General features: G+C 41.3%; 1 protein-coding gene across 9 annotated transcripts in view; it reads left to right on the forward strand.

Moving 5' to 3' along the window:
- The window catches only part of LOC132377708 (MICOS complex subunit mic25-b-like), a 700,497-nt gene that overhangs the window by 230,213 nt on the left and 452,646 nt on the right, over positions 1-17,638 (forward strand). For 8 of the 9 annotated variants that reach the window (XM_059943952.1, XM_059943949.1, XM_059943946.1 and 5 more), the window contains exon 5: positions 1,258-1,341. The exons of the other annotated variant lie outside the window; for it this stretch is intronic. In XM_059943952.1, coding sequence (XP_059799935.1) covers positions 1,258-1,341 — 84 coding nt within the window. The remainder of the gene's footprint in view (positions 1-1,257; positions 1,342-17,638) is intronic. 9 annotated transcript variants of the gene reach the window in all.

Genomic DNA, 17,638 nt, shown 5'->3' on the forward strand with positions numbered 1-17,638 from the left:
TACCAAACTGTGATAAATTGGAATAGGATGCTTTCTATGTTGTGTTAATAAAAATTGATGAGGGTCAATGCGAAGGTGCCGAATTTCTTTAGCCTCCTGAGGAAGTAGAGACACTGATCTTTGGCAAAATGTGCCCTTGCTGACCACTTGAAGGCATTTCAGTGCTTGCTATCCATACTAACAAAGGACATTTGATTTAGGACTTTTTTCCCTGGAACGTAGGAGAGTGAGGGGAGATTTGATAGAGGTGTACAAAAATACAAGGGATGTAGATAGTATAAATGCAAACAGTGTTTTTCCACTGAGGTGTGTGAGACTAGAGCTAGAGGTCATAGATTAAGGATGAAAGGTGAAATATTTAAGGGGAAACCGGCATGGGAATTTCTCTCAGAGGTTGGTAAGACTACGGAATGAGCTGTGGGTGTGGGTTTGATTGCAACACTTCAGAGAAGTTTTGACAAGTACACGGATGGGAAGGGTATGGAGGTCTCTGGTCCAGGTGTGGGTCAATGGACCAGGCAGGATAACAGTTTTTTTTTAAACTTTATTTATTACTTTTTTTTTACTTTATCTTTTACTTTATACAGAACTGAAACTGGCCCTTCAGGCCCAATGAGACTGTGCTGTACAATTTAACCGGTTCATTCAAATGTCTTTGGAATGTGGAAGGAAATTGGAGCACCCAGAGGAAACACTAGTAGTCACAGGGAAAATGTACAAATGCCTTACAGACAGCAGCGGAACTGAACCCAGATTGCTGGTGCTGTAATAGTGTTATGCTAACTGCCAAGCTGCTGTGCCTCTCTGTGGCTTGGACTAGAGGGACTAAAGGTCCTATTTCTGTGCTGTAATGCTCTATGACTCAATGACTGTATGAGCGAGACATAGGAAGGAGTCGTACCCCTGTATAGTTATTTGTAAGCAATGACTGTAATTAGCCAGCCGGTGGTGTGTGAGTGGTCCTGGGTTCGAATCCAGCCGGCTCCTTGCACACTATCCATCTGTGCTGTGTTGAGCATTGAGCTAGCAACTCAGCCTTGTAAAAAAAAGACAAAAAATACTAAAGAAACGGCAAGGTGGCTGTCTGATGTGCCTCAAGGTGCAGAGAAGAATAACAAAAATTGTGAGAGATTAACTGGGAGAGATTAAACAAGGGGATGAACAGACTTACAATATTTTTACCTTCTCTGCAGGACTTGGAACAGGGAGGCTACACAAAATTTATTCTAATTTGCTGTATTACATTTTATTTTCCAGGCCAGTCAACTGGAAAAGAGGGAGGCAGAACTTCAAGAACTTGAAGTTTTTTATAAAGAACAGTTGGATCTCATTGAGAAGAAGGTTAGATTGAAAATATTAATTTATGGGTAAATGGGAGCTTGCACTGAATTGCTGACTGCAATTGGTTGCCTGTGATAAACTAAACCTTAGCAATTGCGATATTATCAAAAGGGTGTATAATGCAGTGAGATTATCATTGATTCCTTGTATGAGGCCTGTGTAGAATGTTATTGAACAGGAAATCAATAAGGATCCTTGTAATATTCTCCTGTACATTACAATATGCAGTGGCCAATTCCTATCAGAGCCATCAGATCTGAGCACAGATATTCTCATGTACTTTGCAGAGTTTAAAGTAAACATGTCGATCAGGCCTTTTGTGTGACAAGTACGTGAAAACAGCCTTAATTAACTTAAAATGAAAAAGAAGTATTTAAGGAGGTGCTGAGTCTTTCCAAAGGCAACACTCAAAAACTATGCCTGTAGAATATAGAACATAGACCCTTCAGACCTCTGTGTGGTGCTGGCCTTTTAACCTACTTTAAAATTAATCAACCCTTTCCCTCCCCTATAGTCCTCCATTTTTTATTCATCCATGTGCCTACCTAAGAGCCTCCTAAATAAACCCATGTATCTGCTGCTACCAACACCCTGGTAGCATGTTCCATTCACTCACCACTCTTTGAGTGAATAAACTACTGACATCCCTCCCCCCCACTTCTTCCAAACACCTACAGTAGAAGCTATGCTCTCCCTCATATCAATCATTAGGAAAAAAAGTCTCTGGCTATCCACTTGATCTATGCCTCTTATAATTTTGTACACTTCTATCAAGTTACCTTTCATCCTCTCTTGCTCTGAAGAGAGAAGCCCCAGCTCACTGAACATAGAAACTTAGAAACATAGCACAAGCAGTTCAAACCACACGCCACCTGTCCAGCCACACGTCATTGTCCTATCTCTGCAATAGAGACTGTGCATCATGCATAGGATTCATTAGTGACCTCGGGTTCTTGAGGGAAGAATTTGTATCTGGAAATTAGAAGTCAGAACATAGAACATAGAACAAAGAACAATACATATTGTAAAGGCCCTTCAGCTCACATCGTTGTGTTGAACTTGATGTCAATTTATACGATGATGCCTCTTCCTGTGTATCATTCATATCTTTCCCACTATCTATTGGAAAGGCTCTCAGCCTCCACTTTAGCTTCCACTACTGACAACCAATTCAGATTCATATTTATTTACCACATGTACATTGAAACATATTGTGATATATGTTGTTTGCGTTAACAACCAACCCAACCTAAGCATGTGCTGGAGGCAGCCCACAAGTGTCGTTACACATTTTAAGTCCAACATAGCATGGCCCCATGTTCCGCAGAGCAAGCAACAACACCAAAACCTCCCTTCCACCCACCCCCGCATACCCATAGACAGTCCTGTAATCCAGGACAGGCCGTCTCTGGGCCTTCAGCTTCTGGTGAACTCAGACTTGCAGACATTGGGCTGTCAGCTTCCCCAGTGGACTTGCAGAGACTCGCAGACACAGGCTTCAGCCATTGGGCTATGACTGCTGGCTGTTTGCCCAAAGGAGAATGCCTTTTAGTGAGAGATCCATTTTTAAAAATAACCTTCCTTCTAATTCATCCTTCTCAAAAATCTCTTCGTTACCCTTTACATCTACTAGTACTTGCAGTGACTATGAAATAATAGCAAAAATAGTAGTAAAATAGTAAAATAGACAGTAGTAAAATAACCAGCAGAATAAAATGAAAAAAAAACTAAATATTTTACAGTTTTTTAATCTTGTCCATTGCCATGGTAGTTAGATTTACTTATGATACCGAAATACATCCTAGGATGCACTGGGTCACATCATCAGGTGTTTCAGGTTGTTTAACATCAGACACCCTCACCCAGACGACCCAGCCATGGTTGATCAGACCCTAGCTTATGTCCCAGCAGCATTGGTCCACATGTCAAACTTCCCGATCCATAGCCATCTGGAGGCTCTTTTCTTTGTAGCCCCCATAATGCCAAGGAGAGAGTAGGTTCGGCACTGTGAAGAGCCAAAGAACCTTCACACCCCACCTCTATAGGTTTGTAGCATGCCTTCCACCCTTATCTCTGGCAGTGTTCTACCAACTCCTGGTGTTTGCCTTTCTTATGCTGAAACTCCTCAATCCGATCTTCCCAAGCACTGTCAGTTCTACCATGACCACCTACTTCCAGGCTTCTGACAGAATGACCATGACGGGCCTCAGTGATGATGGGATAAAGTCGGGAAAGTGAAGAATAGATAATTATTGATTGCATCATACCTCAAAAAGGAGATTAAGTTTTGGATGTCTAAATGAAGTTTAGAAAAATTATTATGGTTAATTGCATCACATTCCTTGGATTATGACTGAAACGTTTAACCAGGTAGGTTGGTTATAAAATAAATTGCATCTCACAAACAGAAGAGATTTTGCAGATGCTGAAAATGCAGAGCAACACACACAAAATTTGGGAGGAATTTAGCAGGTCAGTCAGCATCTATGGAGAGGAATAAACAGTCAATATTTCGGGCTGAGGCCCTTCATTAGGACTTGCATCTATAATTCGTGTATTTAAATTACACAGACACTTACAGACTTGACTATTGAAACAAAGTTGAATTATATACAGAGGTATTAGGTGAGGAATCACAGAATCAGAATTAGATTTATTATTACTGACTTCTGCAAGGTGAGATTTGTTGTTTTGTGGCAGTAGTACTGTGAAAAGACAAACAATTACTATAAATTGCAAGAATAAATAAGACCATAAGATGTAAGAGCAGAATTAGGCCATTTGGCCCATCGAGCCTGCTCCACCATTTCATCATGGCTGATCCATTTTCCCTCTCAGTCCCAATCTCCTGCCTTCTCCTTGTATCCCTTCGTGCCCTGACTAACCAAGAATCTATTAACCTCTGCCCTAAATATATCCAATGACTTGACCTCCACAGCTGTCTGTGGCAATGAATTCCACAGATTCACTATTTTCTGCCTAAAGAAATTCCTCCACATCTCTGTTCTAAAAGGATGCCCCTCAATTCTGAGGCTGTGTCCTCTGGTCTTAGACACCCCTACCATAGGAGACATCCTCTATTTGTAACATAAGGTAATGCAAAGAAGAAGGAGTAGGTTCATGGTCTGTTCAGAAACCTGATCAGAAAGGCAAAGAAGTTGTTTCTGAATCATTGAGTGTGATTCTTCAGACTCCTGTACCCACAGCCCAGTGTAATAATTTGAAGAGGGCATGTCCTGGATGATGAGGATCCTTCATGATGGATGCCGCCTTTCTGAGGGAATGTCATTCCTTCAGTATTAATCACAAATCTTAGAAACCTGGGCCTCTATACTACCCTCTGGATCCTCAACTTTCTCATCAGGAAACCACAACCAGTGCAAATTGGTGGTAACATCTCCTCCTTGCTGACAATGAACTCAGGCGTACCTTGAGGATGCACGTGCAGCCCACTGCTCTACATTCTGTACACCCAATACTGTGTGGCTAAGCACAGCTCACGCACCATTTATAAATTTATGGTCAATGCCTTTGTTGTCCGTACAGTCTCAGACAAGAAGGCATACAGAAGTGAGGTATATCCGCTGGTTAAGAGGTGCTGCAACAGCAATCTGACATCACTGTCAACAAGACTAAGAAACTGATTATCAACTTTAGGAAGTGGAAGTTGGGAGAATGTGCATCAGCTATGTAAAGGGTGAGCAGCTTCAAGTACCTGGATGTCAATATCTCTAAGCATCTGTCCTGGTCCTAACACATTGATGCAATCACAAAGAAGGCACACCAGTGGCTATATTTCATTAGGAGATTGAGGAGATTTGGTATGTTAGAAACAAATCTGACTGGTTGCATCACAGGCTGGTACGGAGGCTCCAATATAGAGGATTGCAAGAGGATGCAGAGGATTGCAAGCTCTACCAGATCCATCATGGATAATGGACCCTCTTAATCATCAAAGGCATCTTGAAGAAGGGGGCCTCTATCATTAAGGACCCTCACCATCGGCACATGCCCTCTGCTCATTACTATTTTTGGAGAGGAGGTACAGGAGCCTGAAGACCCACGTTCAACATTTCAGAAACAGCTCCTTCAGCTCCATTATCAGATGTCTGAACAGTCCATAAACCCATGAATACTGCCTTGTTATTTCTTAATTTTGCACTGTTTATTTTGTAATATATGGTAATTTAATGTCTTTGCTCTGTACTACTGCAGCAAAACAACAAATTTCACATTATATGTATCAGAGATAATAATTCTGATTCACTTGCAGTTAGATGGGATTAATTTAGGTTATTATTATGGTCTGTGTGGTCTTGAAATAAGAAGCAAGAAGGTACAGGAGCCTCAGGACTCAAATCACCAGGTTCAGGAACTGTTATTACCCCTCAACCATCAGGCTGTTGAACCAAAGGGGATAACTTCACTCCACATGCCCTGTTATTGAGATATTCTTACAACCTATGGACTCACTTTCAAGGACTCGTCATCTCATGATCTTGATATTTATTGCTTGTTTACTTACCTATTTATTTATTTATTTATTTATCTATCTAGCTATCTATCTATCTATTTATTTACTGAGATACAGCGCAGAATAGGCCCTTCTGGCCCTTTGAACCGCGCCACCAAGTGTTCCTCTGAGGTAATCCTCGTTTAATCATGGGACAATTAATCTACCAACTGGTACATCTTTGGACTGTGGGAGGAAACTGAAGCACTCAGAGGAAACCCCAGCGGTCACGGGAGAATGTAGAACTCCTTACAGGCAGCGGTGGGAATTGAACCCAGGTCATTGGTACTGTAACGTGTTGTGCTAACCACTACACTTTTGTGCCACTTCCTTCTCTTTCTTTTTGTATTTGCACAGTTTGCTGTCTTTTGCACACTGGTTGAACACCCACGTTGATGAGGTCTTTTACTGATTCTATAATGGATTTATTGAGTATGCCCAGAAGAAAACGAATCTCAGGGTTGTATATGGTGACATGTATATACATTGATAATAAATTTACTTTGCACTTTTGAGGGTCTGAAGGGCCCATTCCTATACATGTTCTATGTGCATTGTTACAAGCTTTGATGTTACGGTATGCCATGGTGAAACTTGTGGGTAATTTGAACTGGTCCCAAGAACTGTGCTTGTACAGAGTAATGTAGACAAAGGCTTTGCTCAGAATAATCGCAAGGCAATATCATTCACGGTGGTGTAGTTGAACTTTCAAATCAATCCGTTTCTGATCGTCTGCATGAGGGAAACTGACAACTGCTGAAAGCTGTGAAGGCCATTAGGTAAAATTGAGTTTTAGGCGTATTGGCCACAGTGGAACTGCATTCTACTGTTACTGAAGTGGCAAAAAAGGTGCTCTTAATTGGGCAGTGAATTGACTGCTTCACATGAGCTCTCAGAATGGATGTGTTGCTGTGATGTTAGCAGTGAAGATAAGTTGTGCAGAGAGAGTAAAGGGTACTTTAAATTGGCTAAATGTTGTAAAATGCAGTTCAAGGCAATTTACCCATCTTCAGCGGCATTGAGAATTGAGAAATTACTCACCGACTGACGTACAATACTCTGCAAGTCTTAGGTGTGTATATATATAGCTTGGGTGCCTAAGACATTTGCACAGTACTGTAGTAATTTTATGTATTGCATTGTACTGCTGCTGCAAAACAACATATTTCCCATTATCTACATTACTATACTGTTCAAAAAACTTGGGCGCATATATCTAGCTAGAGCGCCTAAGACTTGTGCACAGTACTGTAGTAATTGTATGTATTGCTGCCACAAAAAAAAATTTCATTACATATGTGAGTGATGATAAACCTGATTCTGATATGGGTCTCTATTATGGACTAAGAATGGGAGAGGGGGAATCAAGTTTTGGAAAAGGGGGAGAGGGGAAGTAGTGAGAAGCACCCAAGAGTAATTCTGCAATGTTCATTAAACCAATTGTTTGGAATCAAATGACCTTGCCTGGTGTCTCAGGGCTGGGTGTGTCTGCACCTGCACCACCGCCTGCCCCTTCTCTGCCACCTGTCCCACACCCCTCCCACGGCACTCCCCTCTTGCCGCTCGCAACATCCTTTGCTCCCGCCAGATTTACAAATCCACTCTCCGCTCCAAATACCATATTGTGCCAACATCTTAGGCACCCTAGCTATTTATCTGTGCTTAAGACTTTTGCAGAGTACTGTAATAAAGTCAGAACATGCTGGAAATAGGTCAATCGGAGTCTGCGGAGTGAGGAACAGAGATAATATCTCAGATCAATGATGCTTCATCAGAGCTGTGGATAAATATCCTTTTAATTTCTCCTCTTTTTTTCGGTCTTGGTGAATGGACATTGATTTGCTGAAATGTTAATTGCATTTCTGTCTGACCAGAATACTTAAAGCAATTCCTGTTTTATTTCTGATTTTTAGCAGCGACTGTCTTATGCTTTTACTCACTGAATCTGACTGCTCCAGAAGCATGTGGACACAATTTTCTTTGGGTGGGGAGACCCGTGGTTCTAAATATCATGGAGCCATAGCATCATCGAATATTCATAGTAGTGCGATCACTTGAGTTGAGTATGATGTTCTCCAAAGGGGTTGTCTATTGATGGGTCATCAGGTGGCTGATGCAGGATCCACATAACCGGGATGTTAGTGTGGATTCCCTTAATGCAGGGGTTCCCAACCTTTTTTATGCCATTGACCAATACCATTAAGCAAGGGGTCTGTGGACCCCAGGTTAGGAACCCTTGCCTTAATGGAGAATGCCTGTTTGTGAATTTGTTTAATGTGAGGAGGCTGATGCAAGGCGTCCACCACATGGTCCTTGACAGATCGTGGTCAAGGTCCAGTGGCAAGGGTTGCAAGACAACTTAGAACTCATCACTGCTACAGCCTTCCTGTGCCTTCACTGCCATTATGATGAGTCATCATCTTCTGCCAGTTCCACCATTGAGATTTTGTTGAGGTTGCTCTTTGTCTGGAACCTTACTGCCATGGGTAACTCTGCCAGGAACTAAGCTCCAGACAGCATGGCTTATGGAATCTCAGGAACTCATAAACTTCTCCACCATGACAAGGTGATGATCCTCGAAGAACACTGTCCACAAAAACAGGCCCTTCAGCCATCTTGTCCGTGTAAACGTGGCCTAAAACATTGACTGTTTACTCTTTTCCATAGATGCTGCCTGATCTGCTGAGTATCTGTAGCTTGGATTTCCAGCATCTGCAGATTTTCTCATTTTTGTGACTGTAATTGGGTACTGAGAAAATGGTCCAGTGCTCAAGCCACCATATATTGGATGAGATGATAAACAGAATTCTTGTGTGCTCTCCTAGAGATGTGTAGAAGATCTCAGGGTGTTGTTCGGAAGTGCTCTCCCAGATATCTGGCCAATATAGTTCTAAGTTCAAAGTTAAAAGTTCAAAGTAGATTTATTATCAATGTATGTATACAATACGTCACCATAAACTACTCTGAGGTTCATTTTCTTGCCAGTTTTGACAATGGAACAAAAATACAGTAGAATCAATGAAAAACTACACACAAAGACTGGTGAACAATCAATGTGCAAAAGAAGACAAACTGTGCAAATACAAATAATAATTATAATAGACAAATAAATAATACTAAGAACATGAGTTGTAGAGTCCTTGAAAGTGAGTCCATAAGTTGTGAAATCAGAGTTGAGTTGAGTGAAGTTATCCAATAGCTCAGGAATCCGATGGTTGAAGGGTAATAACTGTTCCTGAACCTGGTGGTGTGGGACCTAAGGCTCCTGTACCTCCTACCTGATGGTAGTAGTGAGAAAGGGTATGGCCTGCAAGGGTGGGGGTCCTCGATGATGGATGCTGCTTTCTTATGACAACACTACTTGTAGATGTGCTTAAATTTATGACAAATATTGGTAAAGAAACTGATTTGCTGGTAAGTATCACTTTGCTGTGGGAGCTTACTGTGCATCTTGGCTATATTCTACAGTGATACACGTCTAAAATATTTACTTGACTATAAGAAGAATCTCAGACCTGACTCTCAGAAGAACCCAAGCAGTTAGATCACTCATCCCAACAAGAAGAGAAAGACAACTCAGATTCCTAGGACACATCATGTGAAAAGATGAACTAGAGAAACTCATACTCTCTGGAAAGATCCAGGGGAGCAAACCTAGAGGAAGACCTCGGCTTATGTATATCAAAAGCCCAGCCAGGTGGCTACACATCGAGGAAATGGAAGTCATCCAAAGAACGAGGGATAGGTCTGTATGGAAAACCATGGTCACCAAAGTCCGCATCAGATATGGTACTTAGGCAGACAAACAGATTATAAAATTCTCCAGGATATGATGAAATTATGAACTTTATTACAAAGATACAGGATTTTAATTTTACCTGTTTTCAAAACCGTGTAATTAGTACACTTGTAAAGCTTTACTGGCAGCGACAGCTTTGTGCCGTTTCCTGGCTTGAACATCTTCTTGACAGTTCACAAAATGTGTTTAAAGAAAATAGTTCATAGTTAAACCTTCCCTTATCTTTCTCAGGCAGTTGTGGTTTGCATTGCTAAAACAAATTGTTCAATAGAAGCTCTCTGTGGGTTAAAGAGCTCTGAATTAAATTAAAGGTTCTTCATGGCTTTTCATGTTCTTCAATACTTATTTACCTCTGTCCCTTTGAGCATGCACCAGCTCCATGTTGTGAATGTGTCAGCACTAGCAAAACACCTTGTTAGAATCTCAAGTAACTATGTACAGAGTGAACAAGTGAGCCAGTGTCACTCTATGGACATAAAATCAATCTATGTATATGAAAAAGGGTTTTGGCCCGAAATGGCGACTGTTTACTCTTTTCCATAGGTGCTGCTTGACTTCCTGAGTTCCTCCAGCATTTTGTGTGTGTTGCTCCGTATTTCCAGCATCTGCAGATTTTCTCGTGTTTTATGTACCAAGCTGTCTTATGTATTTATACAGTACTGTGTGGGGTAGAGATATATCCCTACCAAAAGAGGTGCAACCTCCACTAACCTGCAGGTCACCTTTGTTCAATGTGTAGCACCTGCTTAATAACCCCCCTCCCCCATCTACCCCAATCAGGGTTACATGAAACCATGGGAACAGGTGGTGGATGGTCGAATGAGCACCTGGTGCATATCACAAGTCCTGGTTATGCGACCACTGACGCCAGACAGACAATCTCTGAAGAGTACTGATAATGACTGAGGTCACCTGTCTTGTAAAGACACTGCCCAGAAGGCAGCAATGGCAAACCACTTCTGTAGAAAATTTTGCCAAGAAAAATCATTTTCATGGAAGGACCATGATCACCCAAGTCATACAACATAGCACATAATGAATGAATGATATGCAAAAGTCTTAGGCACATATATATGTAGCAAGGCTGCCTAAGACGTTTGCACAGTGCTGTATAGTGGTTAAAATCGGAAGATGGTTGGGAAACAGAAATAAGAGTACTGAGCTTTATATTAGCTCAGCAGTATTACGTGTTGGGTAAATGGAAAGACATAACATACAGTACAGTGCAAAAATCTTAGGCACCTGAGCTAAATTTACTGAGTTTTTAAATTATTGTGTTCTTCATCGTGTCTTGTACTGCATTGGCTTGGGAGTAACAATTATTTTGTTTTCCTTTACACTTGTGTACTGGAAATGACAAACAATCTTGAATCTTGAAGTAAATGCAGTCGCAAAATTAGAATTATAGCCTACTCTCAAGACAGCTGTGAACTTTTACACTTGAACTTCAAACAAAATAGGAGATCAAATTAGTACTATTTATGCATTTTGAACAGATGGTGGCGTGTTCTTCAATCCCTGGAGTTTTTTATTTCTGAACCACTAAATTTCATAGATTGGCGATAGTTTGTTTCCCTTCAGAACTCTTCCCTCAGGTCACTCTGTAACCACCTGTGAAAATACTGTCTTACAATAGATTATATATAAATGGTATGAAAGCCCTGTCTAGCTTTTCAGTCTTCATGTTAACAAAAGAACAGACCTTGAAAAGCTATTAAGAAATCTACCATTGTGCTGGTATATGAATTTAGAAGGTTTTAAACCTGTCTCTATTTGTTGAAAAGCGCTTCTTGGGCGCTAGCTGAGAAATCCCTGTCTGAATGTGCTCCAGTTTCACTTCTGAGCAACTTCAATTTACAGTGAAGTTGTGTGGAGACCTTGACATTTTGTGTGCATGAAAGAAGCTTTACAGCATTAAATTTAATCTTTTACATAATAACCAGGGGTTCAAGGTGAGAAGTCCAATAGGTTATCCTTTTACATGCTGTTTTTAAGCTCTGTGCACGCGTGTGTATGTGTTGGTCAAACACATTAATCTTATAGAATAATAACAAAATTTCACTATTTTTCTTGTTTATGGTGTTGTCTTCATTGTCAACCAGAGATCTGTTAAAAACCAGATATTTATAACTGAAGAAGAAGGCATACATTTCCCTATTAGTAATTCCTGCACTGTACTGCATTGTCACAACGTACTTGCCTTTGTAAAGGCTAACAGCCATACCCCCTGTGAAAATTCCGAGCTGTTTTCTCTGTGCGTTGTGTTCTACTGTTTCTCTTCTTTCATTGATTGGCGAGTTTTTAAAGAGATAACATTAGCTTTGTTTGTCACATGTACTGAATATTGAAGCATCGAGACGTACAGTGAAATGCATTGTTCATGTCAATCGTCAACAAAGTTTGAGGGTGTGCTGGGTGCAGCCCTCAAGAGTTGCCATGCTAGCCCCTAAGCTATCATCTCACCCTTCCAAACGCAGATAAATCCTGTGTCTCAGAATCTCTTCCAATATTACCACCACTGATGTTAGCTGTTAATATTGGAAGAGGTTCTGAGACACAGCCTGTAGTGTCCTCTGTTTGAAATACTTGTTCCTCAGGTCACCTTTCAATTTCTCCCCTTGCAGCTTAAATCTGTGTTCTGGGATAAAGACTGTGACCATCCACTTTATCCATGGCCCTCATGATTTTATAGATGTCCATAAGGTCACCCTTCAGACTCCTTCACTTCAGGGTAAACAGTCCCAGCCTTCCCTAATAACCTACATTCTTCATTCCAGGCAATATCCTTGTGAACCTTTTCTGCACCTTCTCTAGCTTAATCACATCCTTCCTACTGTATGGCAGTCAGAACTGCACAAAGAAATCTCAGAGTTATAGTTTCAGTGTAAATTTATTATCTAAGTATGTGTAAAGTAGACAGTACAACCCTAAGATATGCCTTCCCACAGGTAGCCATGAAACAAACTTCAAAATATTAAATTACTGTAATTCAAAGGAAGACATGACAGTCCAAAATATGGGTGTAACTTTGTCTTTATGTGGTACTGTGATGATGTATTCAATCAACATTTTTACATAGAACCCATAATGAATTATTTAAATGGACAAGAATGCTGAATTCAACCAGTATATATCTATATATATATATGTCTGTCTGTTTATCTATCTATCTACACACACTAAAATATTATTGAAGTATTAAATACACCACACTGTCTAAAGAAAGACCCTAAACAACAAAGACCACCAAACACCAATGCATGAAAGAAAACAAATCATGCAAACAATTAAAACTGAACGAATAAGACACCGAGCATTAAACATCATCAAACCACAGGGGCTAGCATGCCACAGCCACAAAGCCAGTTCTGTGCTGAAGCACCTTGATCAAATCGCGCAAATTGTAAAAAATGAGTAAACAAAACACAGTGGAACATGTACTGCAGAGTATTAGATCATTTACAGACTCTTACATTAAGGGTACTCCAATTTTGAAGTGAAGTGCTCTTACACAGAGTACTGGAGGAATTCAGTGGAGCAGGCAGCATCTATAGAGGGGATTAAACAGACAACATTTTGGGCCGGGACCCTTCATTATGACTGGAAAGGAATGGGGAAGAAGCTAGAATAAGAAGGTGGGGGAGGGTAAGGGGATAGGTGAAAGCAGGTGAGGGGGAAGGTGGGTTGGTGGGGGAGAGAAGGATGAAAATAGAATTGGGAGTGATTGGTGGAAGAAATAAAAAGCTGAAGAAGGAGGAATATGATAGGACAGTGGACTATAGAAAGGGGTCATAGGAAGAGAAGAAAAGGGGTGAAGGGGAAATGTGTCTTATTCAGACTTTTCCACCCTTCACTTCCCAGCTTCTCTCATCATCACCGCCCCCTTCACTGCCAACCTACCTTCTCCCTCACATGGTCTCCCCTATTACCTGCCACATTGTACTTCTTCCCCTCACCCCACCTTCTTATTATGGCTTCTGCCCCCTTCCTTTTCAGTCCTGATGAAAGATCTTGGCCTGAACTGTGGAATGTTTATTCCTCTCCATCGATGCTGCTTGACCTGCTGAGTTCTTCCAGCAGTTTTTGTGTGTTGCTCCGGATTTCCAGCATCTGCAGAATCTCTTAAGTTTATGAAGTGAATTTAGATTTGAGTATCTATACGGTTGCAAATGTTCACAAGGTGATCCACTGGTGCTTACATTAGTGATTCTTGGCTATTTCCACAGTGGGTTCTTTGATGCCCTTTTGCCTCTATGAGTCAGAAATTAAAGGCTCAAATCTCACTCTGGAGACTTAAACCTAATAATACAGAATGGTACTTAATTGCAGTTCTGTCAAAAATGCTGTCGTTTGGACAAAATGTTTAACCTAGATTCGGTGTCAGATTGACATAAAAGATCCCATGACACAGTTTCAGAGGAAGGAAAGGTTGCACTGAGGTCAAGGTATATTCCTCAGTCATGATCGGTGGAACTACACAGATTATATGGTCATTATCACATTTGTAGGAGCCTGCTGTGTTCAGATTGTATTTACGTTGCAACAATGATGCCTACAGCTCAAAAACACGTACAGGTACTTGGTTTCAAAACATGTTGGAGTATTTTAATGCTCTGGGAGGTACTACAGTCGGCCCTCCTTATCTGCGGGGGATTGGTTCCAGGACTTCTTGTGGATACCAAAACTTGTGGATGCTCAAGTCCCTTATGTAACCTGTCTCAATGCGGTGGACTTTAGGACCCAGCGGAACCCCAGACCTTATTTAACCTGTCTCAGTGCGGTGGACATTAGGACCCAGTGGCAGAGATCTGAATCCGCAGTGTTTCTGTTCACGAAAATAATCACGAATACGATTGAAAGTACAGTGGAAATAATAAAGCGATCGGAAAGAGGTGAAATGCCATCGGTCATTGGAAAAGTGTTAGGCTACGTTGGTCAATGATCAGAACAATTTTAAAGGTTAAAGTAAGAAAGGCTCTGCCCCGATGAAAGCTGCAATTATTACTAAACTACTCAGTGGTTTAATTATTGGGTTTTGGGTTTTTGATCCTCCACATCAACCCAGCAGGGTGGAGAGCGCACTCAGGAGCGGTCTGTCCCAAGTCCCAAGAACTTCTGTTCCCGAGCCTGGCACTGAAATTTATGTTCTTAAGTGTTTTATATGCACAGAAAGGTAAAATATATACTATAAACTAAGACAAGCATTTGACTAACTGACGCTAAATGATACCGGGTGTACCCGTTCCGACTTACTTAGTAAGAGAACTTCCGATTTTTTTCGATCCCGATGCACAATAACCCACGCACATCCTCCCGTATACTTGAAATCATCTCTAGGATTACTTACAATACCTAATACAATGTAAATGCCATGTAAAATAGCTTTTATAATGCATTGTTTAGGGAATAATGACAAGAAAAAAAAAGTCTGCCTATGCTGGAACAACAAGTGCTAGAAGAGCACTCAGTTCCGGGTGTTCGCGATTCGCGGCTGGTTGAATTCGCGCATGTGGAATTCGTGGATAAGGAGGGCCGACTGTATATTCTGTAAATACAGATCAGTTAGCTTAATAATCTGTACACCTGTATTGGTATTGGTATGGTGTTGGTTTATTGTCACATGTATCTAGGTTCAGTGAATACTTGCAGATGAAGTCAGAGGATGAGGGGGATCTCACTGAAACCTATTGAATTTCGAAAGGGCTAGGTATGGAGAGGATGTTTCCAATAATGGGAGTGTCCAGGACCAAAGGGCACAGCCTCAGACTTCCCTTTAGGACAGAGGTGAGGAGAAATTTCTTTAGCTGGAGGCTGGTGAATCTGTGGAATTCAACACCACAGATGGCTGTGGAGGCCAAATCATTGAGAGGGTCTTTTAAAATTTTATTCAGGGATACAATGTGAAACAGGCCCTTTCTGCCCAACAAGCCACACCTGCCAGCAAACCACCTATTTAACCTTAGCCTAATCACAGGATAATGACTGATTACAAGACCAATTAATTTACTGACTAGTATGTCTTTGGACCGTGGTAGCATCTATCGAAATGAATAAACAGTTGACATTTCAGGCCAAGACACTTCTCCAGGACTGGAAAGGAAGGGGGAAGATGCCAGAATAAAAAGTGTGGGGTGAGGGAAAGGAGGACAGCTGAAATGTGATAGGTGAAGGTAGGTGGGTTGGAAAAGCAAAAGCTGGAGAGGAAGGAATCTTATAGGAGAGGAGAGTGAATCATTGGAGAAAGAGAAGGAGGAGGGGCTCTAGGGGGAAGTGATGGGCAGATGAGAAGAGGTAAAAGGTCAGAGTGGGAATAGAGGAAGGGGGAGGGGAAGGATTTTTTTTAAACCAAAAGGAAAAATCAATATTCATGCCATCAAGTTGGAGGCTACCCAGACAGAATGTAAGGTGTTACCCCTCCAACCTGAGGGAGGCCTCATTGTGGCACCAGAGGAGGCCATGGACTGACATGTTGGAATGGGAATTCAAATTGGAATCAAAATGTTTGGTCACTGGGTGGTTCTGTTTTTGGTGGATGGACTGGAGGTGCTCGACGAAGCAACCCCCCAATGTACGATGAGTGTCACCAACATAGAGGAGGCCACATCGAGAACACAGAGTATAATAGGTGACTCCAGCTGATTCGCCTTACCTGCTAGGAGTGTTTGGGGCCCTGAACGGAGGCGAGGGAGGAGGTGAATGGGAAAGTGTAGCACTTTGGCTCTTTGCAGGGATAAGTGCTGAGAGGGAGATTAGTGGTGAGGGATAAATGAACAAGGGAATCACAGAAGGAGCAATTCCTGCATATAGTGAATAGTAGGGGAAAGTAAAGATGTGTTTGGTGGCAGGATCCCTTTTGAGATGGCGTAAGTTGTGGAGGATGATGTATTGGATGTGGAGGCTCATGGAGTGGTAGTTAAGAACAAAAGGAACTGTTAAGGCAGCAGGAAGATGGGGTGAGCATGGATGTCAACTGAAGCTCTTGACCATGTCAACATGCTTTTCTGCATTGAAATGCTGTCGTGTGATTGGCTGATTAGGTATTTGCATTAATGAGCAGGTGTATGTCAGTGATTCTGATTGGGAATCTGTGCTCTTCAGATCCTTCACATTGAGCTCAGAAGACCCAAGAGCACAGGAAAAGCACTGTGCTATTGAAGAATGGGTGATAAGTTCTTATTAACTTCTGTTAAGGATTTTTAAAATGATCTGTCAACATACCCAGCTAGAAAGCAATCTGAAAATATTCGATTTGTTTGATGTTGCAAAGCTGGACAGTGTGTTTGCAAATTATGGCTGTGGCAGTCCCAGAATTCAATCTTGCTTAATATAATCTTTTAGCAGATTAAAAGGGAGGAAATCTTTGCATTTGAAGTCATCATCTGACAGTAATTTTGCCCTTTAATTGTTATTTTATCCAGCCCGCTCTGTCCACAGTACAAAGAATTAATACCACATAACAATTTATAACAGATTTGCAAAATGCAAACCCCTCTAAATTAGTAGGTGGGAGATGAGTTATTTAATCAGTCACTGAATTAAGATATTTAATAATGCGGCAGGAAATCCAACTAATATCATCTCAGCTTTGTCCAGAAAAAGGTTAATCCTAATGAAGCATGACGACTATCATTATGTCAGAATTAGATTAGATTGCAATGGAATATTGAATTTTTGCTTTCATGTTTCACAGTTAGTTGATGGAATTAATAATATTGTTAATGCAGGCATGCTGCCTTTGTGTTTTGTGAAAATTAAGTGTTAGTAATCAAGTACGGTTTTGTAAAGCTTTCCTCAAAGCCCCACAGACACTTAGTGCTAGTGGATACATGCATATTCTGTGTTGTATTTTACTGATATTCTATATGTTCTTGTTGTCTGGTGTGTGTGAGGACTGGGCCTCAGGCTGTGATGTGGCTTAAGTGGGGTGGATGGTGTCAAGCTCTGTGTGCTCCACTGGGGTTGGTGTAGCGTGGCGTCCAGGCTGG

Source organism: Hypanus sabinus, chromosome 19 (genome assembly GCF_030144855.1).
Source record: "Hypanus sabinus isolate sHypSab1 chromosome 19, sHypSab1.hap1, whole genome shotgun sequence".
NCBI classification, from domain to species: domain Eukaryota; kingdom Metazoa; phylum Chordata; class Chondrichthyes; order Myliobatiformes; family Dasyatidae; genus Hypanus; species Hypanus sabinus.